General features: G+C 38.6%; 1 protein-coding gene across 7 annotated transcripts in view; it reads left to right on the top strand.

The window, feature by feature from the left end:
• NVL (nuclear VCP-like) overlaps positions 1 to 24,054 on the top strand; it is a 179,187-nt gene that overhangs the window by 33,847 nt on the left and 121,286 nt on the right. For all 7 annotated transcript variants that reach the window (XR_003514886.1, XM_027564535.1, XM_027564534.1 and 4 more), the window contains 5 exons: positions 216 to 434; positions 3,279 to 3,383; positions 8,475 to 8,537; positions 11,176 to 11,295; positions 12,860 to 12,959. Coding sequence is in view for 6 of the 7 variants with exons in the window: in XM_027564535.1 (XP_027420336.1) it covers positions 216 to 434; positions 3,279 to 3,383; positions 8,475 to 8,537; positions 11,176 to 11,295; positions 12,860 to 12,959 (607 nt within the window). In the remaining variant the exon portion in view is untranslated. The remainder of the gene's footprint in view (positions 1 to 215; positions 435 to 3,278; positions 3,384 to 8,474; positions 8,538 to 11,175; positions 11,296 to 12,859; positions 12,960 to 24,054) is intronic.

The following is a 24,054-nucleotide window of genomic DNA, read 5'->3' as shown; positions in this document are numbered from 1 at the left end:
AGTATATAAAGATTATTCTTCTTATCTTTGTTAATAGTTGATATATCTTTTCTTGACTAAATCAGAGCAAAAGAAATGACCTATATCAATGAAGAAAATTATTAAAATGTATAGAGGTTTATATACCTTACAGAAATGTTACACTAAGTGTAAATAGTAACTTTTTCAACAAGCTTTGTGGTTTTTCAGTTTTTCCCTCATTTGTTTCCTTTAAGGAAGAATTACAAAGGCTGCTGGGGTTGCTAAGGAACCAAGATCCCCTCTCAGAGGAGCAGCTTAAAGGACTGTGCATTGAGTTGAATGATTTCATTGTTGCTCTGTCGTCTGTCCAACCCTCTGCCAAAAGGGAGGGCTTTGCCACTGTCCCTAATGTGACATGGGCAGATATTGGTGCCCTGGAAGACATTAGAGAAGAGCTCACCATGGCGATATTGGTAGGTGTTTCTGCCACTAAATGTTGTTGGTGTGTGTGATGCCTAAACAGCCATGCATGTGTACTGGGTTATATATCTAAATTGGCATGATGATAGACTTTCTGTGATAGGTTCTCTTGTAATATTATTATTACATAATAATATATCAATTATAATAATATAATTATTCTTGTATGATAATACGATAATAATCATTATTGTATAACAACACAATGGTATTATTGTGACACCCCAGTGATGGCTTTTCATTCTTCTGAGATTTGTTTTATATTTACTCTTTTGGTTGTGTTTGAATTCTATGGCACTGAGGTTTAAAGAGAAAAAGATTTAGGATTCAATGAAGAATAAATTGTTTGAGAAATACTTTCTGAGCTCAATCACACTCATTGGGATCAAAACAGTTTTAGTGCCCATGAAACTTTCGGTTAATTTTCATTTACTCTTTTCCACTTTCATGCTCCTTCATGGTTCCTTAATGATTTCCAATCCATTTCCGTTCAGTTCAGTCGCTCAGTCGTGTCCGACACTTTGCAACCCCATGGACTGCAGCATGCCAGGGCTCCCTGTCTATCACCAACTCCCAGTTTGCTCAAACTCATGTGCATTGAGCCAGTGATGCTATCCAACCATCTCATCCTCTGTCATCTCCTTCTCCTTTTGCCTTCAGTCTTTCCCAGCATCAGGGTCTTTTCAAATAAGACAGTTCTTTGCATCAGGTGGCCAAAGTATTGGAGTTGCAGCTTCAGCGTCAGTCCTTCCAATGAATATTCAGAACTGATTTCCTTTAGGATGAACTGGTTGGATCTCCTTGCAGTCCACGGGACGCTCAAGAGTTTTCTCCAACACCACAGGGCAAAAGCATAAATTTTTCAGTGCTCAGCTTTCTTTATAGTCCAAGCTCACATACATGCATGACTACTGGAAAAACCATAGCTTTGACTAGATGGACCTTTGTTGGCAAAGTAATGTCTCTGCTTTTTAATATGCTGTCTAACTTTTCTTCCAGAGAGCAAGCATCTTTTAATTTCATGGCTGCACTCACCATCTGCAGTGATTTTGGAGCCCCAAAAATAAAATCTGTCACTGTTTCCATTGTTTCCCCATCTATTTGCCATGAAGTGATGGGACTAGATGCCATGATCTTCGTTTTCTGAATTTTGAGTTTCATGCCAGCTTTTTCACTCTCCTCTTTCACTTTCATCAAGAGGCTCTTTAGTTCTTCTTCACTTTCTGCCGTAACGGTGGTGTCATCTGTATATCTGAGGTTATTGATATTTTTCCTGACAATCTTGGTTCCAGCTTGTGTTTCATCCAGTCCAGCGTTTCTCATGATGTACTCTGCATTTAAGTTAAATAAGCAGGGTGACAATATATAGCCTTGACATACTCCTTTCCCAATTTGGACCAGTCTGTTTTTCCATGTCCAGTTCTAACTGTTGCTTCTTTACCTGCATATAGATTTCTCAGGAGGCAGGTCAGGTGGTCTGGTATGCCCATCTCTTTCAGAATTCTCCACAGTTTGTTGTGATCCACACAGTCAAAGGCTTTGGCATAGTCAATAAAGCAGACATTTTTCTGGAACCTCTTGCTTTTTTGATGATCCACCAGATGTTGGCAATATGATCTCTGGTTCCTCTGCCTTTTCTGAATACAGTTTGAACATTTGGAAGTTCATGGTTCACGTACTTTTGAAGCCTGGCTTGGAGAATTTTGAGTATTACTTTGCTAGTGTGTGAGATGAGTGCAATTGGGTGGTAGTTTGAGCATTCTTTGGCATTTCCTTTCTTTGGGATTGGAATGAAAACTGACCTTTCCCAGTCCTGTGGCCACTGCTGAGTTTTCCAAACTGGTGGCATATTGAGTGCAGCATTTCCACAGCATCATCTTTTAGGATTTGAAATAGCGCCACTGGAATTCTATGACCTCTGCTTTGGAGAAGACAATGGCACCCCACTCCAGTACTCTTGCGGGGAAAATCCCATGGACGGAGGAGCCTGGTAGGCTGCAGTCCATGGGGTCGCTAAGAGTCGGACACAACTGAGCAACTACCCTTTCACTTTTCACTTTCACTCATTGGAGAAGGAAATGGCACCCACTCCAGCGTTCTTGTCTGGAGAATCCCAGGGACAGGGGAGCCTGGTGGCCTTCCATCTGTGGGGTCGCACAGAGTCGGACACGACTGAAGTGACTTAGCAGCAGCAGCAGCTTTGTTTGTAGTGATGATTCTTAAGGCCCACTTGACTTTGCATTCAGGATGTCTTGCTCTAGGTGAGTAATCATACCATTGTGATTATCTGGGTTGTGAAGATCTTTTTTGTATATTTCTTCTGTGTATTCTTGCCGCCTCCTCTTAATCGCTTCTGCTTCTGTTAGGTCCGTACCATTTCTGTCCTTTATTGTGCCCGTCTTTGCATGAACTTTTCCCTTAGAGGTGTGTAAATATTAAAAGAAAATACATGGAGATGATAGTGAACAGGTATCTCCTGCTGTTGACTACATGGAGTACTTCTGCTTCTGATTTCTTAAAGGGGAGCAGTGCCTAAAATTTTTATAGCCTAGAAATCTAGAGACATTTTCTAAAAATTTCCGAGTTTAAAATGTTGAAATATTGTATCTAAAATGTTCCCAGAACTTACATTTAAGTATAAATTTTTTAAGAGCAAGGATTTTAAATTTATCACCCTTTACCTCATGCTGGGAACAGAGGGAAGCACTCTATGCTAAGCCCTGTTCTTATCTTCAGGCCTCACAATCAGTGTTGAAAATAGGCATCTAGAGATAATTTGAATATGCAGTATAGAGTGGACATTTGTAACAGGTCGATGTTGGGATTGTGTTTTCCAGGCACCAGTACGTAACCCAGATCAGTTCAGAGCTCTTGGCTTGGTGACTCCAGCTGGAGTCCTCCTGGCTGGTCCTCCTGGCTGTGGGAAAACTCTGCTCGCAAAGGTATGGCATAAATCAGTGGCATGTGTTTTGTTTCTTACTATCAGGGTAATATGAATTCAACTTTAAATGTTACAGTGGGATAATTTTGCATAGTTTCTATTAGAAGTTCATTTTGGAAAGACTAGCAAATTTTCTTCATGAAAGTTTCCCACTTTGATTTGAATTACAAAAGATAATATCATTGAAAATTTAGAAAAGAAAAATTTTAATACATCAAAACCCTATCGATTTTAACAGAAATTGTATATTCTATGTATTATATTGATTTTAATGAGCATTATCACATAGTTGTAGTTTGTAGCTAAGATTGTTTCCTGCCTTGGTATAGTTATTTATAAGTGAAGTATTTTTTTCTGCATTCCTTATTGCAGTTGTTATTTTGAAAACTTCGTTTTTTACAGTATTAACAGAAAAAATAGATAAGCAAAAGGGGAAAGCATTACTTATAATCCCCTCTTTCTTCCCTGCTAATAATTTCATTTTGTTGTTAGTCCTTCCAGGTGTTATTCTCCACTTACATATCAAGATAACATACATAACTTTTACACATATATGTACAACTCTAAGATTTTTAAACATGGATTTCTCACTCAGCGATACTTCTTGAACATCTTCCCATGTCAATATACATAGATAAACATTAGTGTTCTTAATACCTGCAGAGTATTCTGCTATAAAGATGCTCTATAGTTCATGAAATGATCCCGTTTAAACAACACTGCATGAAACAGTCCTGTGCTGACGTTTTTGTACTTTGATGGGTAATTTTAGTAGAGTGCACTCCTGAATATTTCTTTAGTGAAAAGAATGCATGCGTTCAAAGGTTTTGATCCATTACCACTCCATCAAAATACTTCGTTACCCAGGTGCATTGGATCCGTTACCAAAGTGTCTCCTAAGAAGTTTGTGCCAGTTTCTCCCCTTCCAGTAGAGTATGAGTATCTGTTTCCCCAGCACCCTGAATTAGCAGTAGCCGTTGACACTGTTTTTAATATTTGACAGTCTTATAGGTAAACATGGTTATCTTCCAGGTTTTAAGTTATGTTTTAAAAATATGGCACCCCACTCCAGTACTCTTGCCTGGAAAATCCCATGGACTGAGGAACCTGGTGGGCTGCAGTCCATGGGATCGCTAAGAGTCGGACACGACCAAGCGACTTCACTTTCACTTTTCACTTTCATGCATTGGAGAAGGAAATGGCAACCCACTCCAGTGTTCTTGCCTGGAGAATCCCAGGGATGGCGGAGCCTGGTGGGCTGCGGTCTCTGGGGTCGCACAGAGTCGGACACGACTGAAGCGACTTAGCAGCAGCAGCAGCAGTGTGTTTTTAAAAATAATGTGTTTTATTGGCTTTTTTCTTGATGAATTGTTTGTTCATATCCTTTGTTTTCCTACTGACATGCATGTGATTTTCTTTTAATCACTCTTCATATAGTAAGATCTGTTATATTTGTAGTTTATCAGTATTTTGGGCCTTCTTATTTTGTTAATCATATTTTTGACACTTTTTAAGTTTTGTGGCTTTCCCTCCTGCCCCCAGTAATCATCTGGGCAGTTTTCTCAGTCTTTTGTGATTCCTACCTTCCCTTTGGAATCAAGCTTACTAGAGTCATTTTTGTTATTTGTAAACTTACATTAGTCATGGTTTTTAGTGTCTGTATAATATTCCATCTATAATTTACTTAACCCTTATCACCTTTTAAAGACATTTGGATTACTTGTAAACAAATTAAAATTGATGCCAAAAATAAATTAATTGATTAAAAATAAAATTATAGAATCAAAAAATAAAACCAATGGCATTTTTACTAAGTTTCACAGCAGCCAAATAATTTGTGGCTCTTCAGTAAATACCAAATATCCACAGTGCCATTTGCTCATGTGTGTGTGTATACATGTAAAATTTTTTAAACTTATTTTTACTTATGTCATTAAATTTTCTTGCTTAATGCTTCTAGTACTCTTATACAGCATTGCTGTAAAGGAGTTTGGGAGCGGATGAGAATAAAGGAGGGGGTTGTTGGTCTGCATTTTTTCACAACAGTTTTAGAAAACTTTAGCCAGAAGGAAGGTCCTGCAAGCTAATATGTGGATTCACTGGGTTGATGCAGTTCCCTGGCCTGGGTGCCTTGTCAGGTTTGTTTGTTTTTGAATTGGTTATATTTGCACCTCAGGTTCTTATTAGTTACCCATTTTATGTATGATACTGTGTGCATGTCAGTTGCAATCTCCCAGTTTATCCCTCCCCTCTTATTTACATTTTTAAGAATTCCTTGACAGTTAAGTGGAAAATGGACTGGAGGAAGACAAGAGGGAAAGTAGTCAGGGTTTTGGGGGTTTGATTTGATCTGGGTTTTTTGCCTGTTCAGACAATAGGACATGATGTGGATGAAGGTGATGGTATAGTGGACAAATAGGAAGTGACAGACTCACCTACGTTTTAGCATTAGAGCCAGTAGAACTTCCATATGGGCTCACTGATCTAACAAGAGATCAAGCGGAGACACCGTGGCTTTGGCTTAGAAAATATATTTACTGGGATGAGGAGGAAAAGAGTTTGGGGTGTGGGGTTTGGAGTGTTAGGGGAGATTCAGGAGTCCTGCTTTGGAAATGACAGACTTGAAATTCCTATAAGATCCAAATGGAAAAGTTCCAAGTGGAGATGCTGAGGAGTGTGTTGAACACAGATCTTGAACTCAGATATCAAGTTTTAAACATAGAAAGGAGCTTTATTCCTTGATCGTTTAGAAATTTTGAGTGATTTTATTTAGATTTCATCTCTGCATTCACAGTATAGTTTTTGGATTCTTCTAAATGTATCACCATATATTTCTCCTTATTTGCTATCAGTGGCTTTAAACCATACAGCTTAATCTTTATTAAAAAAATAATCTGTAAGTACCATAAAGGACAGAAAAGTTATGGACCTAACAGAAGCAGAAGAGATTAAGAAGAGGTGGCAAGAATACACAGAAGAACTATACAAAAAAGATCATGATCCAGATAATCACGATGGTGTGATCACTCACCTAGAGCAAGACATCCTGGAATGTAAAGTCAAGTGGACCTTAGGAAGCATCACCATGAACAAAGCTAGTGGAGGTGATGGAATTCCAGTGGAGCTATTTCAAATCCTAAAAGATGATGTTGTGAAAGTGCTGCACTCAATATGCCAGCAAATTTGGAAGACTCAGCAGTGGCCACAGGACTGGAAAAGGTCAGTTTGCATTCCAGTCCCAAAGAAAGGCAATGCCAAAGAATGCTCAAAGTACCACACAATTGCACTCATCTCACACACTAGCAAAGTAATGCTTTAAATTCTCCAAACCAGACTTCAACAGTACGTGAACCATGAACTTCCAGATGTTCAAGCTGGATTTAGAAAAGGCAGAGGAACCAGAGATCATATTGCCAACATCCGTTGGATCATTGAAAAAGCAAGAGAGTTCCAGAAAAACATCTGCTTTATTGACTATGTCAAAGCTTTTGCAGAGAAGGCAATGGCACCCCACTCCAGTACTCTTGGCTGGAAAATCCCATGGACGGAGGAGCCTGGAAGGCTGCGGTCCATGGGGTCACTGAGGGTTGGACACGACTGAAGTGACTTGGCAGCAGCAGTAGCAAAGCCTTTGACTGTGTGGATCACAACAAACTATGGAAAATTCTTCAAGAGATGGGAATACAGGCCACCTGACCTGCCTCCTGAGAAATCTGTATGCAGGTCAAGAAGCAACAGATAGAACTGGACATGGAACAACAGACTGGTTCCAAATTGGGAAAGGAGTATATCAAGGCTGTATATTGTCACCCTGCTTATTTAACTTATATGCAGAGTACATCATGAGAAATGCTGGGCTGGATGAAGCACAAGCTGGAATCAAGATTGCCAGGAGAAATATCAGTAACCTCAGATATGCAGATGACACCACCCTTAATGGCAGAAGGCAAAGAAGAACTAAAGATCCTCTTGATGAGAGTGAAAGAGGAGAGTGAAAAAGTTGGCTTAAAAGTCAGAATTCAGAAAACAAAGATCATGGCATCTGGTCCCATCACTTCATGGCAAATAGATGGGGAAACAGTGAGAGACTTTGTTTTCTTGGGCTCCAAAATCACTGCAGGTGGTGAGTGCAGCCATGAAATTAAAAGACGCTTGCTCCTTGGAAGAAAAGTTATGACTAACCTAGACAGCATATTAAAAAGCAGAGACATTAATTTGCCAACAAAGGTCCATCTGGTTAAAGCTATGGTTTTTCCAGTAGTCATGTATGGATGTGAGAGTTGGACTATAAAGAAAGCTGAGCGCCGAAGAATTGATGCTTTTGAATTGTGTTGGAGAAGGCTCTTGAGCATCCCATGGACTGCAAGGAAATGCAACCAGTCCATCCTAAACGAAATCAGTCCTGGGTATTCATTGGAGGGACTAATTTGAACTCCAATACTTGGGCCACCTGTTGCAAAGAACTGAGTCATTGGAAAAGAGCCTGATGCTGGGAAAGATTGATGGTAGGAGGAGAAGTGGGCGACAAAGGATGAGATGGTTGGATGGCATCACCGACTCAATGGACATGAGTTTGAGTAAACTCCGGGAGTTGGTGATGGACAGGGATGCCTGACGTGCTGCAGTCCATGGGGTCGCAAAGAGTAGGACACAACTGAGCAACTGAACTGACTGAAGTACCATAAAGACTAATATTGATGCTTTTGAATTTTGGATTATAGATGAATGAATGACTGATTGCTTTCATTGGGCAGGGCATTTGTGCCCAGTGAGATTATGATTTTACTAGGATTCTAAACTCAGGCTTCAAATATGCTTACGTGTACCACATTTATGCAAACAAAAGATTTACATAAATGTTTCTGGTCATTTTCATCTAAATTTTGTCTGAGTAGTTTGTGAAAAGTATTGAGTTTCTTTTTATTCCCATTTGTCTATTGTCCTTCTAATGAGAAAGAGGCAGCTATGAAAAGGGGGAAATAGAGATAAACAGCAAAAATTCCTTGTATTAAAAAAAAATTCCTTGTATTATCACACATTTTTAGTATTTTATTGTATCCTTGTCTTATTTATGTCTTTTTTCTCTTACTAGGCTGTTGCAAATGAGTCGGGGTTAAATTTTATATCTGTCAAGGGCCCTGAATTACTAAACATGGTAAGTTGCTGTGGCATTAGCTATTATTTTTTATTAGGAAAAGTAATGGTCAGAGTACAGGGTCCTCAGATTGTTGAAATAGTCATGGTATTTTGGTAAAATCACTGCATTAGGAGTGAAGAGATTGAGCTTTGCTTTGCTATACTGTTCACTGTGTATAAATGCTTTCTTAATTAAGTCTGTTAACATCTGAGCCTAAATTTTTTCACCAGCAAAATGGAAATAATCAAAATAGTCAACATTTTAAAGTGTTAACTCTGAATTTGTCAAGCACTTTACATGTATTATTCTTCAACAACCCTGTGAGGTACATATTATTGTTGCCCTGATTCACAGATAAGGAAACTTAAGTTTTGAGGAGTTGCATAACTTGGCCAGTGCCCAATAGCTTGGAGTTAGTGGAGCTGACATTTGAATCTTTGTCGTCAGACTCCTAACCTGCTTTCCTTCAGATGAGCTAAGGATTAATAAATAAAAATACTTAGAGGGAAAGAAATCACTGAAGTATTTACTATATAATAACTTCTTTCTGCATTTAAGCAATTTGTATCTCAAGTTTGAGACTTTGAATTTCTTATTTCCTGTTTATGCCTGTGAAAAGTAAAAATGCCATTCTATAATATTCAAAGAAAGAAGAAATGAAAATGGTATCATTTGTTTAAAAAGCCTTTTTCAATGCATTCAGTGCACTTTTTACATTTACTATATATTTTATATTTATCCCTATATTAAGAAAATAACTTTTAAGTGTGGTAGTCATGTAGTTAATGTTAAAACTACTATCTTTTAGGGGTAGTAAAATATTTATAAATAAAGTTATGATGTCTGGGCTTTCCATCAAAATAACAAGAAGAAAGAAAGTGGACAGGGTTTAGATGAAATAAAACTGGTCATGAATTGTGTTGATAATTATGAAGCTGGGTGATGGAGGTATTTGGGATTCATTACATTATTATGTCTACTTTCATTATATGTTTGGAACTATAAAAACAAAGCCACTTTTTATAAATGTTATGTGTTCTTTTATAACTTGATTTTGTTATTTTTGTTAAACATTATAATATTTTCCTTGTTGATATATTGCCTCTAGTTATTAGTTTTATGTGTAGTAGTCTATTGAATGACTTATAACCACAGTTTTAAAAACTTTGTTACAACCTAGAGGGATGCATGGATTGGGAGATAGGAGGAAGGTTCAAGAGGGAGGGGAAATATGTATACCTATGGCTGATTCATGTTGATGTATGGCAGAAACCAACATAGTATTGTAAAGCAATTATTATCCTTCAATTAGAAATTTGAAAAAAATAAAAACTCAGTTTTTTTTCTGGATAGATGTTTAAGTTGAGCATTATATACAAGTCAAAGTGCAGCAACAAAGACCCAGTGCAGCCAAAATCAATTAGTTTAAAATGATAATAATTTTAAAATATCTACTGAATGTTTCAGTTCAGCATTCCAAATTTAATTTTTGTTAATTTAGATTTTTTCAGGAAACTAAATTGGTCTGCTGTATTTGTACACTGTGCAGGATGTTATGGTCACAGAAAAATTAGAAATGGTCATGGCTTCTGCTTTCCAAGGACTTATGTTGTAATATGGTGAAGGTATTGTAGAATAGCTCAGAAATTACAACAGTAGGAGGTGCTATAAGAGATGAGAGAGCGATGGGAAGAAAGATCAATGATCGTTTAGACTGCAAGAACTGTGTTGAGGTAGGTTGGAAAAGCAGGTCCTGTGAGAGAAGCAGAGTAAGGCAAAGTACAATGAAAGCTATAGGACAGATCTGAAGAAAAGGAGATCTCCTCAGATAGAAAACAGAAGTGCTTTAATCGCTGTCATCTCTGATGTCTTCTGTGCCTTACTTTCATATGGCCATGTAGTCATACAGTAATATAAAAGATACTTTAGATATAATTGGTGTTGTAAAGATGTTTTCAGATTCTGTCTTATTTAGCAATATTAGAAAAAAAGCTTTTCTTAGTTAACTAGGTTGAAATTTTACACAAATAATTTTTTGTGCCTAGCTAAAAGTGAAACTATTTTACATATAACTTTTTATTTTAGTTAGTTCTAATGTTATAGCTGCCTATGAATTGCTTTGTATTTTGATTTTACCATACAGTATGCATTTATGAAACCTGGTAGATATCTAGCTGGCTTGATTTGCCTCCTCTGATGCTATATTATGATCATGAGTTCTTCCTTTAGCAAGATGACCTATATAGAAACAACAGTAGGACAGTAAGTTGTCCTCTTTGCATTTAAAATACTGTTGAATTAATGAAAATATATGCTGGGTGTTTTATATGCATAAAGCTTTGATCAGTTCTAAAATGCCATAGAATTGTGGAATTTTTCTTGACCTAGAAGAGACCTTATATTCTATTTAGTCTTCATTTTATAAATGAGGAAATTTGTAATAAGTTTAAATAAGACTTAATTTTACGAAGTCGAACCAAATAAAACTATTTTTATAGGTCAAAATGGTTAAATGTCAGCTGTTGTCTGTGGTTTGACCTAATGCTTTTTGAACTCTGATATATACATGTCATTTAAAACTAGTATTACTATAATTTGGCCCAAACTCCAAAGTTGAATCGTTTCTACATTTTATTTCCATTCTGTGTATGGTCAGTATGTTGGTGAGAGTGAGCGTGCTGTGCGACAGGTTTTTCAACGAGCCAAGAACTCAGCACCCTGTGTGATATTCTTTGATGAAGTGGATGCCTTATGCCCTCGAAGATCAGCCCGGGAGGTAGGTATCATAGTTTAGTGATTACAGATTTTTTTGAAGCACCAAACCTTTTTTAACTTCTTGTAAAGTTATGTAGAGTTCAAATAGTTGTTTTATAAAGTCATTCCTTGAGAACGCTGAGACTGTTTAAGTGAAGAAAGCTAGTAATTTGAAAACGGCTTAAGGATAACAGTTTTATTTTTATTAGTCTCTGTATTCATTTTGTTTTCCTGTGTATTATTTTGGTTTGTCATACCTGTTTGACACAAGTGTGTTGTTGGGAATGGAATGTTAGTTCTGGATAGCTTACCTTGTAATCTGATTATTCTTTTCAAGGTTCCTGAAACAGTAGAAAATATAATTTCAGACATCATGTACTCTAAGTAGGGTCAGATAATATGCTTTAAGATTCAGCACCATTTCTATCTGGGGAAGATATGAATTGATCTGCATTAAATACCACTTGCATTACTACTGTGAGTCACTGTTCTTAGAAATTTCAGTACAATGAGTGCTCAGAAATAGGTCTCAGGAATACTGTTATAAAGAGCTGGAAGAGTAGTGAAGCATAGTATAAAAAAATACATAACCTTTCTCTTGGATGTTGCCCTGAGCTTTGTATTACATGCTTCACGGAAAAGAGAAAAGGCCTCAGCGTCCCAGCTGATAGCTCTGGATATCCAGTGTCCTGGGGAGTCTGATCTGGCATCCAAACACTGAGTCTTGGGACTTCCCTGGCAGTCCAGTGGTTAAAACTTCACATACCAATACAAGGGGTGCACGCTTCATCCTTGGTCAGGGATCTAAGCTCCCACATGCCTTGTAGCCAAGAAACCAAAACCTAAAACAAAAAATATTGTAATAAATTCAATAAAAACTTTAAAGATGGTCCACATCAAAAAAATCTTTAAATACCTTAAAAACGAGAGCTGAGTCTAGATTTGCCTAAAGGGAAATTCACTGTAGCTGTTAGATCTTTTTTAAAAATTTATTTTATTGATGTATAATTGATTTACAGTGTTGTATTAATTTGTATTAAAGCTAACTGATGGTATTAATTATACTAATATTGATATTTAGTGCATTAATATTTATGTTATTATATTAATATTTAATATTAATGCAATTAATATATATAATATTAATTGTATTAAAGCAAATTGATTCAGTTATACACATGTACATTTCTTTTCATATTCTTTTCCATTATGGTTTATCACAGGATTTTGAATTCTCAGCTGTTGCTTCTTCAACTGACTCAGAAGCGTAAAACTTTGGGACTAGCTGAGCCTGAGACTGAATTTCATTTCTATCTTTATCTAGCTTTGAGACCTTGGACGAAGAGCCTCTCTCAGCCTTGGTTTCCTCATCTGAATTGTGGATAGTAGCAGGATTGCGGGGGAAGCACTCTGACAAGAACATGTTTTGCACAGTGATCAGATACAGTGACTTCTGGAAATGATATTATATCTTTTGACAGAAACTTTCATTCAAGTTAGCAATTACAATGTTTTGTATGAAAAAAAAATAGCAGTGTGTTGTTCTTTTTATTAGGAACTGATGGAGCTATATTTATTTGTTTTAGACAGGGGCAAGTGTCCGAGTGGTGAATCAGCTGCTTACAGAGATGGATGGTCTGGAAACACGTCAGCAAGTTTTTATTATGGCAGCCACTAACAGACCAGGTAAGAAAGAAGATTATAAAACAGCTAAGTCTAAAAACTTCCAGCATTTACAAACAGTATAATTTACATACATCCTAGTAAAGAAAGATTAAGTTTGGGGAATCCCTTTTTGGTTCATAAGTTGGAATAAAACTTTAGGAAGCATTTAAGTCACCTATAATTTTTTTTAAATGGATATGTGTGTGTGTGTGTTTGGTGGTATGGCCTGGATTCTGTAAGACTTTTTCTGTGTTGGTGGACAGCAAGTTGTCTTGTTGGCCAAGAACACTTGTAACATACACTTTGACCGTGAAGTATTATCAGGATTTATATCCTGTGGTTCCTCTCAAGCTTATAGGACACAGGAACCAGGCTCTTTTTCACTGTATCTGAAGGTTGAAGGTGGGTGTTTAAGGTTTTATCCTAGAAGCTTATCCATATACCTGCACTTAACTCATTTTTTAAATTGTTAAAAAGCTTAAGTCCTCTGGGAAAGGCTCAAAACTTCAGAAATAATGAATAGAGGTGGCTTATACTTTGGGTCCTAAATTGTTTTCGTATTGTTCGATACTTCGCCATCCATATGAGTGACTCTCATAGCTGCCCTGCACTGAGGTTTCTAACTGTGTCTGCCAGCAGTGACATGGGACTTTAATTGCTGAAATGGGTTTTTCAGTTTTCCAAGCTGATACAATTTTTCGTTTCTCATAAGTTAGTACAGATACTAAAATCTTCATGAATTGTATACCATTTCATTTTAAAAAGAAAAATGGAAAGGTGTTATGGTTTAACACCTTTGAATTAGACTCTTATCTTTGAATTAGAGATATTTCCTTTGAGTTCGGCAGAACTGGGTATGAGTCCTGGCTGTAGCACTTCACATCTTACCAACTCTTCTCTTTCAACCCTAACTAGTCTGTACCAACTGAGTAGGTTATATATAGTTCAGTTCTGACACTAACCACTTAGAGTTAGTGCCAGAACCTGCAAGTTAAGGGGTGAGTCGTCTGGACGACTGCCCTGCTTCAGATGCTGGCTGCACGTGGTGTCTCCAGGACACCTGCACTTCTGACCAACTTGCTACACAGACTTGGGGATACCCATAACTGCCCTCACGTTCAATAATTTGCCAGAAGGACTAACAAAATGAAGAAAAGCACTATACCTACATTTCCAGTTTATTATAAAGGGTACACTTGGGGCTAGATCTCAGAGGTGGTATGGTTTCCAGGCCCTGTCTCCACGGAGTCAGGACACGTCACCCTCCTGTCCCATCAGTGTGTTCATCGACCAGGAATCTCCCTCAAGTTTGATGTCCAGAGTTTTTATTGATTACTCATCAGCCATGTGTTTGAACTCAGTCCCCCTGCCTCCCCAGATGTCTGGCTACAAGTTCCAACCCTCTAATCAGATGGTTAGTTATTCTGATAACCAGCCCCATCCTGAAGTTATATTGGGGCCAACCTTGAGTCATCTCTTGAGCATAACAAAAACACTCCTGTTGCACAGAAAACTCTAGCCAAGAGCCAGAGGTAACGACCACTGTACTTACTCTTTACTGTACCACATTAATCCTGAGCATGTATTACTTCATCTTGCTGCTGCTGCTGCTGCTGAGTCACTTCAGTCGTGTCCGACTCTGTGAGACCCCATAGACGGCAGCCCACCGGGCTCCCCCGTCCCTGGGATTCTCCAGGCAATGGAATGGGTTGCCATTTCCTTCTCCAACTTCATCTTGCTAACCAGTACTTATTCATCTATAAAATGAGGATGATAATACCTAATAGGCAGTATTGTCAACAAAGCTTAAGTGATGTTGGTTATGTATGTATTGTAGTGTGTGGCAAGTAGCTGTTAAGTAATTATTATCATTGTCATACACACTTTAGGTATTGGCAGTAGGAACAGTCGTTGGGTCATAAAATCAGAGTCATGCTAGAAGAAACCTTGAAGGTCTCAAATTTGGATAGCATTACATCCTGCCTTTCCAAGCAGCTGCAGATCTTTTCTAGCAGATTTCAAGAAGACAGTATTGGGTCTGCCATAACCTATTCTGTCTTTAACTGCACTCAACATCTTTCATTCATGTTTATTGTAGACATCTTATCTTTTAGTTTAATCTCTGTAGATTAGAAAATAGTGGATCCTTCAGCATTACTTAAATTTTACTTAAAATCCTTTCCTTCAAAAGGACTCGGGTACATTGTCTTTCCTCATGTTTTTTTCACCTCCTCTGATCTCTTTATTCACCTTTTAACTCCTTCTCCAGATTCTCCTTAGTTGTAAAAACGGACAACTGAGTGTAGTCGTCTACTGAGCTTAGCCAGTGAATGGAGGCTGAATCATCACGTGGCCCCTGTGTTTTGTTCTTTCCAGCATCCTTGAGTATTGTCTTCCTCTCTTCTGTACCTCACCCATCACTTCCTCCCAATTACATTGAGGAGCCACATAAACTTAAAAACAGATGTTCTGGGTCTCTCTGCTTGTATTGATGCTTGTTTGGCAGTTCTGTCCCATTGTATTCTATCCTGTGACATTCTGTGTGGTTGTTTATAACTTCTTTCCTGGTTAGCTTTAAGAAATCCGCTCTTGCCTGATGTACTGGTCAGCTATTGCTGCGTGACAAACTGCTACCATACTTAGTGTCTTAAAATCACCATTTTTGCATTGTTCCTCATTTTGTAGGTCAGGAATTCAGGGAGGGCTTGTCCAGGGGGTTCATCTGTGATCCACATGCCACCAGCAGGCATGGCTGGGCCAGAGAATCCCTTCCGAGGTGACGCCTTGGTGCTCCTTGGCATTATGCCTCCCCTCTCCCTTAGCAGTTGTCCTCTTCCAAGGCCTCGCCATGTGGCTTGACTTCTATTAGCATGGCTCTCTGAGTACTCACCCTTCTTAGACAACAGCTGGATTCCAAGAGATAAAGGCAGAAGTTGCCATTCCTCTTTAAGGTAAGGCCCAGATTAGACAAGTTCTCTGTCAGGACAGTGACAGGAAGAGCCAGATTCAAAGGGAGAGAATTCGGAATGTAAAAACATGTAGTTATCTTTAATCCTTGTTATGTAAATTTTTCTCTCATCATATTCTTTGTGTTATGGTGCAAGTTATACATTCAGCCTTACGGTTTGGTGTTGTATATGGATCAGTTATATCAGTATAGTTTTCTTTAATCTCAGAAGATTTACTTTTTCACTCATTTTTACAGAATTTTTATTATATGCCTGGTCCTACTGAGCTTTGGGAATTCAAAGGTTAACAATTCAGAAAACTTATTTGCCTGCATATGTTCTGATTTGGGGCTGAACAGGGAATAAGTAATAGGCAGTCCAATAAAACAGGGTAAGAGGATGGAGAATGTCTATTTTGGGGAAAGGAATGCTAACTTAGATATGATGGTCCAGGAAGCCTTCTTCAGAAGAAGTGACATATGAGCAGGAAACCAAATAATGTGAAGAATTGAGCTATACAATAATCTGAGAGAAGGCGTTCCAGGTAGGAAACAATAAGTGTAAAGGCCCTGAGGTGAGAACAAGTTTGGAGAACCAGCACGGCTAGTGTGTCTCAAGTGAAAAGACCTGCGGGGGGCGGGGGGGAGTCAGTAATGGAGAGGAGCAAGGGGCCTTTTAGGCCACAGTATGGGGTGTGGGTTTTATTCTGCCGTGAAGATTTTTTGAATGGGAATGATGTGATCTAGTTTTCTTTTTATAAAATACATGACTTTTTTTATTAATAACTTTGTATTTTGAAACATTTATAAACTCACAGGAAATCATAAAAAATAATGCACAGACGTTCCATTTACCCAGTTGTTACATTTTACATAACTATGGTACAAAATCAAAACCAGGAAATAGACATTTGTGTAATTTTGTCTATTTCTGTGCTGTTTTAGCACATGTGTGGATTCATGTAATCCCATTGCAGTCAACACAAGAACTGTTCCATCACCACACAGACCTCCTTCCTGCTGTCCCTTTATGGAAATAACCACCTCTCTCCCCCCATCTCTAACTCAGGGCAACTGCTAGTCTGGTCTCCATCTCTATAACTGTATCACTTTAAGAATTTTGTATGAAAGTAATCATACAAAATGTGACCTGTAGGTTGACTTTATTCACCTATTCTAATGCCCATGTTGTTCAGTTGCTAAGTCGTGTCTGACTCTTTGCAACCCAGTGGACTGCAGCACACCAGGCTTCCCTGTCCTTCACCATCTCCCAGAATTTGCTCAAACTCATGTCCTTTGAGTCGGTGATGCCATCCAACCATCTCATCTTCTGTGTTCCTCTTTTCTTCCTGCCTTCGATCTTTCCCAGCATTAGAATTCTTTTCCAATGAGTCAACTCTTCATATCAGGTGGCAAAATATGAGACTGATTGAAATTCTTGTATGTATCAATAGGCTGTTCCTTTTCAGTACTGAGTAATATTCTATGGTGTGGAGGTAGGTCCTGGTTTGCTTAACCATTCTCTTCTTGGGGGCATTATGTTCATTTCCAGTTTTTGAGTGCTTCATATAAAGCTGCCCTGAACACCTACATACAGGTTCTTGTGTGGACATAATTTGTTTCTTTGAAATAGATGCCTGGGAGCATGGTTGCTGGGTCATATGATAAATATATGTTCATTTTTAAAGAGGTTGTCAGACTTTGCTTGAGTTACTGTGATTTCTATCAATAAGGCTAAGAGAGATTCAGTTTTTCTTGCATCTTTGTCCCAGTCTATAGCTTGTCTTTTCATCATCTTATTTCCTTTTATACATTACTTTCTGAGGACCATGTCTAAAATCTGTTTTTCAAAACTATGTTGCAAAGATTGTCTCCAGTGTTTTCTTTCAAAGTGTTATGGTTATGTTTCACACTTAAACTGTGATCTGTTGTTAGGTCACTTATGTGAGGCACAAAGTTTAGGTCAAAGGTTTTTTTTTCCCCCTGTGGTATCTAGTTGTTCTACCATCATTCATTGAAAAGACTCCTTCCTCCACTGAGTCACTTTTACACCTTTTTCAAAAATAAGTTGGTCAGTGCTGGCAATGAATAATTGGAGTTTGAAATTGAAAATACAATACCATTTACATCAGCACCAAAAAGAAAGAAAAACAGGGACTTAGGTATAAGTTAATAAAATATGTACAAGATCTGTATGAAGCAAACTATGAAACTCTGATGGAAAAAAGTCAAAGATCTGAATAAATAGATACCTCTTGTGTCTGATAGGAAGACTCAGTGCTGTCAAGATGTTGGTCTTCCCAGTTTGGTCTATAGATTCAAAACAATCCTAGCAAGTTTTTTTTAAAGAACATTTGTTTCTAAAGTTGATATTGAAGGGCAAAGTTTATATTCTAAAGTTTATATGGAAGTGCAAGTTTATTCTAAAGTTTATATGGAAAGGCTAAAGTTTATTTGGAAACGCAAAAGACTCAGAAGAGCAAGCACAGTATTAAAGGAGAGAACAGGGACTTCCCTGATGGTCCACTGGTTAAGAATTCACTTGCCAGGGCAGGGGATTCGGGTTCAATCCCTGGTCCAGGAAGATTCCACAGGCCTCTGGCATTGAGGCCCGTGAACCACAACTGCTGAAACCTGCATGCTATAGAGCCTGTGCTCTGAAACAGGAGAGGTCATGGCAGTTGAGAAGCCTGTGCACCACCATTGGAGGGTAGCCCCTGCTTACCACAACTAAAAGCCTGTGTTCAGCAACAAAGACCCAGCGCAGCCAAAATATAAAAAGTAAATAAAAATTTAAATAAACAAAAAAGAATAAAATTGGAGGACTGGCACTACCCAGCTTCAATATTTATTATAAAGCTGTGATAATCAAGACAGTGTAGTACTGACGAAAGGATAAGATAAATCAATGGAACCGAACAGAAGCCAGAAATAGACCCACACAGATATAGGCGACTGATCTTTGACAAAGGAACAAAGACAGTATCCTAACAGAAAGGATAGTCTTTTCAACAAATGGTGCTGTAACAGGTGTACACTCACATGCAAAAAAAAAAAAAAACTAGACGTAGATCTTACGCCTTTCACAAAAATTAACTTAAAATGATATTCTTAACCTTGGGGATCTGTAGCTAGAATTTAAGGGATCTAGACTTCACTTTCACTTCTCACTTTCATGCATTGGAGAAGGAAGTGGCAACCCACTCCATTGTTTTTGCCTGGAGAATCCCAGGGACCGGGGAGCCTGGTGGGCTGCCGTCTGTGGGGTCGCACAGAGTCGGACACGACTGAAGCTACTTAGCAGCAGCAGGACCCTACATGGGGCTTCCCAGGTGGTGCTAGTGGTAAAGAACCCATCTGCCAGGAGACGCAGGTTCAGTCCCTGGGTGGAAAGATCCCTGGAGGAGGGCATGGCAGCCCACTCCAGTATTCTTACTTGGAGAATCCCATGGACAGAGGAGCCTGGCTAGCCACAGTCCATAGAGTCACAAAGAGTCAGACACGACTGCGTGACTTAGCACGCATGCACACGCATGCAGACATGAGCCTAAATGTGACAAACTTTTAATTTCACCAACGTCTAACTGAATTTTAGCATTTCCCTAAATTATGAACGTTGGTGACAAGACAGAGTATACCTGGAACTGTGAACTTGTAGCTATTTCTCTGTCACCTTACAGTCTTTGCAGATATCACACAATACTGTTAATATCTATACTACTCCACAATTAGTTTAATCAGACTTGCTGTTTAAGATATTATTAAGGAAGTACATGTATTATTAGAAACTTCCCTGGTGGCTCAGACGGTAAAGCGTCTGCCTACAATGTGGGAGACCCAGGTTCGATCCCTGGATTGGGAAGATCCCTTGGAGAAGGAAATGGCAACCCACTCCAATACTCTTGCCTAGAAAATCCTATGGACGGAGGAGCTTGTTAGGCTACCGTCCACAGGGTCGCAAAGAGTCAGACACGACTGAGCGACTTCACTTCATATGTGTTATTCAAAATTTTGTTTTCCTAACAGTTTGGTAACTTTTAATACCATTGATTTCTTTGTAATCCTGTGCATTTTGCGTTATGCATTAAAGCAAGTTTTTGACAAGGAGTCCATACATTTCACTGTAGTCCCAAAGGAGTTCTTAACATAGAGGAGCATCTGAGTTAGAAGATCCATGGTCCAGAGCAGAATTGGTGTGAGTGTGGTGGGAGAATTAAGAAGTGATCAGTGGGAGCTGATCCCACTTTGGGATATATTTTGAAGGTTAAACCAATAGAAAGTACTGTAATTAGATGTGGATGTGAGACAGAGAATAAACAAAGGTTACTATTAGATTTTTTTTACCTAAAAGCTAGGTAAAAAGTTTGCTACTTGTTGAAATGGAGAGCACTTGGAGAGAAGTAAGTAGGTTTCTATTTTATATCAGTTTCTTTTGCTATTATCATACCTAAGCAATCATTGCCTATCCTGAGGTCACAGAGATTAACTCCTACGTTTTCTCTTAAGAGTTTTATACTTTTAGTGCTCATATTTAGGTCTTTGATCCATTTTGAGTTAATTTTTATCTGTTGTGAGAAAGGTGTTCATCCTTTTTCAGGCTATTCATGTGTCTCAGGATCCTTTGTTGCAAAGACTAATCTTTTCCCCATAGAATTGTCTTGGCAGCATTGTTGAAAATTGAAGGTCCATCGGTAACAAATTATTTTCTGTAAGTTGAAAGTTGCTACTGTTAGCTCTTAAATTTTAGCTTTTTTTGAGTACTTAATAGGATAGCTAAAAAGCCTCTTGATGAAAGTGAAAGTGGAGAGTAAAAAAGTTGGCTTAAAGCTCAACATTCAGAAAACGAAGATCATGGCATCTGGTCCCATCACTTCATGGGAAGTAGATGGGGAATCAGTGGAAACAATGTCAGACTTTATTTTGGGGGACTCCAAAATCACTGCAGATGGTGACTGCAGCCATGAAATTAAAAGACACTTACTCCTTGGAAGGAAAGTTATGACCAACCTAGATAGCATATTGAGAAGCAGAGACATTACTTTGCCAACAAAGGTCCGTCTAGTCAAGGCTATGTTTTTCCTGTGGTCGTGTATGGATGTGAGAGTTGGACTGTGAAGAAAGCTGAGCGCCAAAGAATTGATGCTTTTGAACTGTGGTGTTGGAGAAAACTCTTGAGAGGCCCTTGGACTGCAAGGAGATCCAACCAGTCCATTCTGAAGGAGATCAGCCCTGGGATTTCTTTGGAAGGAATGATGCTAAAGCTGAAACTCCAGTACTTTGGCCACCTCATGTGAAGAGTTGACTCATTGGAAAAGACTCTGATGCTGGGAGGGATTGGGGGCAGGAGGAGAAGGGGACGACAGAGGATGAAATGGCTGGATGGCATCACTGACTCAATGGACGTGAGTCTGAGTGAACTCCGGGAGTTGGTGATGGACAGGGAGGCCTGGCGTGCTGCGATTCATGGGGTCACAAAGAGTCAGACACGCCTGAGTGACTGAACTGAACTGAACTGTATAGGATAGCAGTTGCTTTTTGATCAATAGCTGAGGAAGAGTTTCTCCTGTTCTGCATCTGTCTGATTTGTAAGCGAATGGATTTTGTCCTTAAATCTTTAGAATTGTTGATGACTTCTTCATTGCAAAGTTAAGAATTGTTCTGTTAGAAACCGAAGAGGGTAAGAATTGTTATCTTGAGTCTTCAACTTAAAGTTCTGACACAATTAGGTAAGGAACCATTTAGGAAGCTGTAAAAATAATCCAAGTAGAAGATGATAGTTTGAATCAGGTAATATCTGGGGGTAGAAAGAATCTGAATATGTTGTATCATAGAGTTGACAGGATTTGCTAATGGCTTGAATATAGATGTGGAAGAATGGAATCCAGTATGACTCCCAAATTTCAGGCCTGAAAAACTGGAAGGATCTGTTGGCCTTAACCAGGGTGGGAACTGATGGAGAAAGATCGGAATCTCAGTCATCATTAAGATGCCTGTAGTGAAACCGAATTGTTGAGTATGAACCAGCTTTTCTTTGAGAAATGATGTAATACATGAAAATTTATAAGAGCTTTTGTTGGAGCATTGTTTAAGTCATCTAACCCCCCCACCCACCCACCCTAGCATGCACACTTTATGGCATGTAAAGTTCTCAGGATGCTTTTTACTGTAAATAAAGTAAGTAAATAATTTCTTAAAATAATAAACTCTAAAATACTAAATGTAATGTTTGTTGGTAAGAGAGTTTAAATTATTATTAAAGTCCTAAACTAAGAATCCTTTCTAAATACAATAGGGATTGTTTATATCAAGCTTTATTTTGAGACATGCCGATCTGGCTTTAAGACCTACATTTGTGGACTTCCCTGGTGGTCCAGAGGTTAAGACTGTGCTCCCAGTGCATGAGGCGCAGGTTCAGGCCCTGGTCAGGGAACTAGAACCCACGTGCCTCAACTGAGAGTTTACATGCCATAACTAAGACCTGGTACAGCCAGATAAATAAAACTAAATAAATAAAAATTTTAAAAAAAAATCTGCATTTTTATGTTTAAAATAAAAGATGTTTTCACAGCATGGTATTGGCATAGACATAGACATATAGATCATTGGATTATAGAATCAAAACAATGTTTCTACAAATATGTGGACAATTGACTTTTTTTTTTTAATAAAGCACAAAGGCACTGGTGGGAAAAGGATGACCTTTTCAGCAGTGATGGGACAATTGAATATCCATATGCAAGAAGAGTAAACTTTGATCCATACCTTTTATGATGTGTAAAAATGAACTCAAATGATCAAAGACCAATGAAAATCCAAAGCTACAAGACTGCTAGAAGAAAACATAGGGTAAAATTTTTTCTACCTTGGATCAAGCAAAAGATTTCATAGATGTGATACCAAAAGTGCAGTCTTTCGAGCAAGTGGTTTAATTGAAATGGTCTTCAAAGGATGCCACTAAGAGAATAAAAAGACCACAGACTGAGAGAAATTTTGCAAAGCATGTTATTTGATAAAGGATATTTCATGAACTCAACAACATAACTAAAAACTCAACAGCAAGAAAAGGTATTAAAAATAGGCAAAAGATTTGTACAGACACCTCATCACAGAAAGTATACAGGTGACAGATGAAAAGGTGCTCAGTGTCATTAGTCATCAAGGAAATGCAGATTAAAGCTGCAGTGAGATATCACTGCCAATCTTAGGATGACTAAAATGAAAGAGACTAATTATAGGGCCTTTCATGGATGCCGAGTCTGTGAGAGCGTACGTGAGTGCCAGGCGGGAGGGCACCAGGAAGACCCAGCTGAAGGTGTACGGATTTGAGCCTCGATATTTCTAAGCCAGGATTTAGAAATGCATTGTGATTCCTGTCCATTAGACTGTGAAGTTATGTAGGTAATCTTGGAAACTATGATGACGGCTGAATTGGAATGACCTTTAGACTATTTTGGACCACTCCAAAAAATGTGGGTTGCCAGAAGCCCTCCCAGCTTTGCTTTTGTTGAATTGGAAGATCCCTGAGATGCAGGGCTAGATGGGAGAAGACTATGTGGGCATCTAGATGAGAGGTTTGAGAGTTCCACCGTTGGTGTTCGCACTGGACAAGAGGTTTTCCACTTGGTGTGGAATCCTAGAAATTTCAAAAAAGTTAGTTTGCCTTTGCTTTGGGTCAGAAGTTCTGTATGTGATTTCCTGGTGGTGGGCTTCCCTATTGGCTCAGAGGGTTAAAGCATTTGCCTGCAATGCAGGAGACCTGGGCTTAATCCCTGAGTCAGGAAGATCCCCTGGGTGGCACCCCACTGCAGTATTCTTGCCTGGAAAATGCCATGGACGGAGGAGCCTGGTAAGTTACAGTCCATGGGGTTGCAAAGAGTTGGACGTGACTGAGCAACTTCACTTCATCAGTATCTCATGACTTCCTATTCTTGCATTCCAGTCCCCTATAATGCAAAGGACATCTTTTAGGGTGTTAGTTCTAGAAGATCTTGTAGGTCTTCATGGAACCGTTCAGTTTCAGCTTCTTAAGCATTACTGGTTGGGGCATAGACTTGGATTACTGTGATATTGAATGGTTTGCCTTGGAAATGAGCAGAGATGATTCTGTTGTTTTTGAAATTTCACCCAAGTACTGCATTTTGGACTCTTGTTGACTCTGATGGCTACTCC

The sequence above is a fragment of the Bos indicus x Bos taurus genome, chromosome 16 (genome assembly GCF_003369695.1).
Source record: "Bos indicus x Bos taurus breed Angus x Brahman F1 hybrid chromosome 16, Bos_hybrid_MaternalHap_v2.0, whole genome shotgun sequence".
Taxonomy (NCBI): Eukaryota; Metazoa; Chordata; class Mammalia; order Artiodactyla; family Bovidae; genus Bos; species Bos indicus x Bos taurus.
This window is presented reverse-complemented; position numbering and strand designations above follow the sequence as displayed.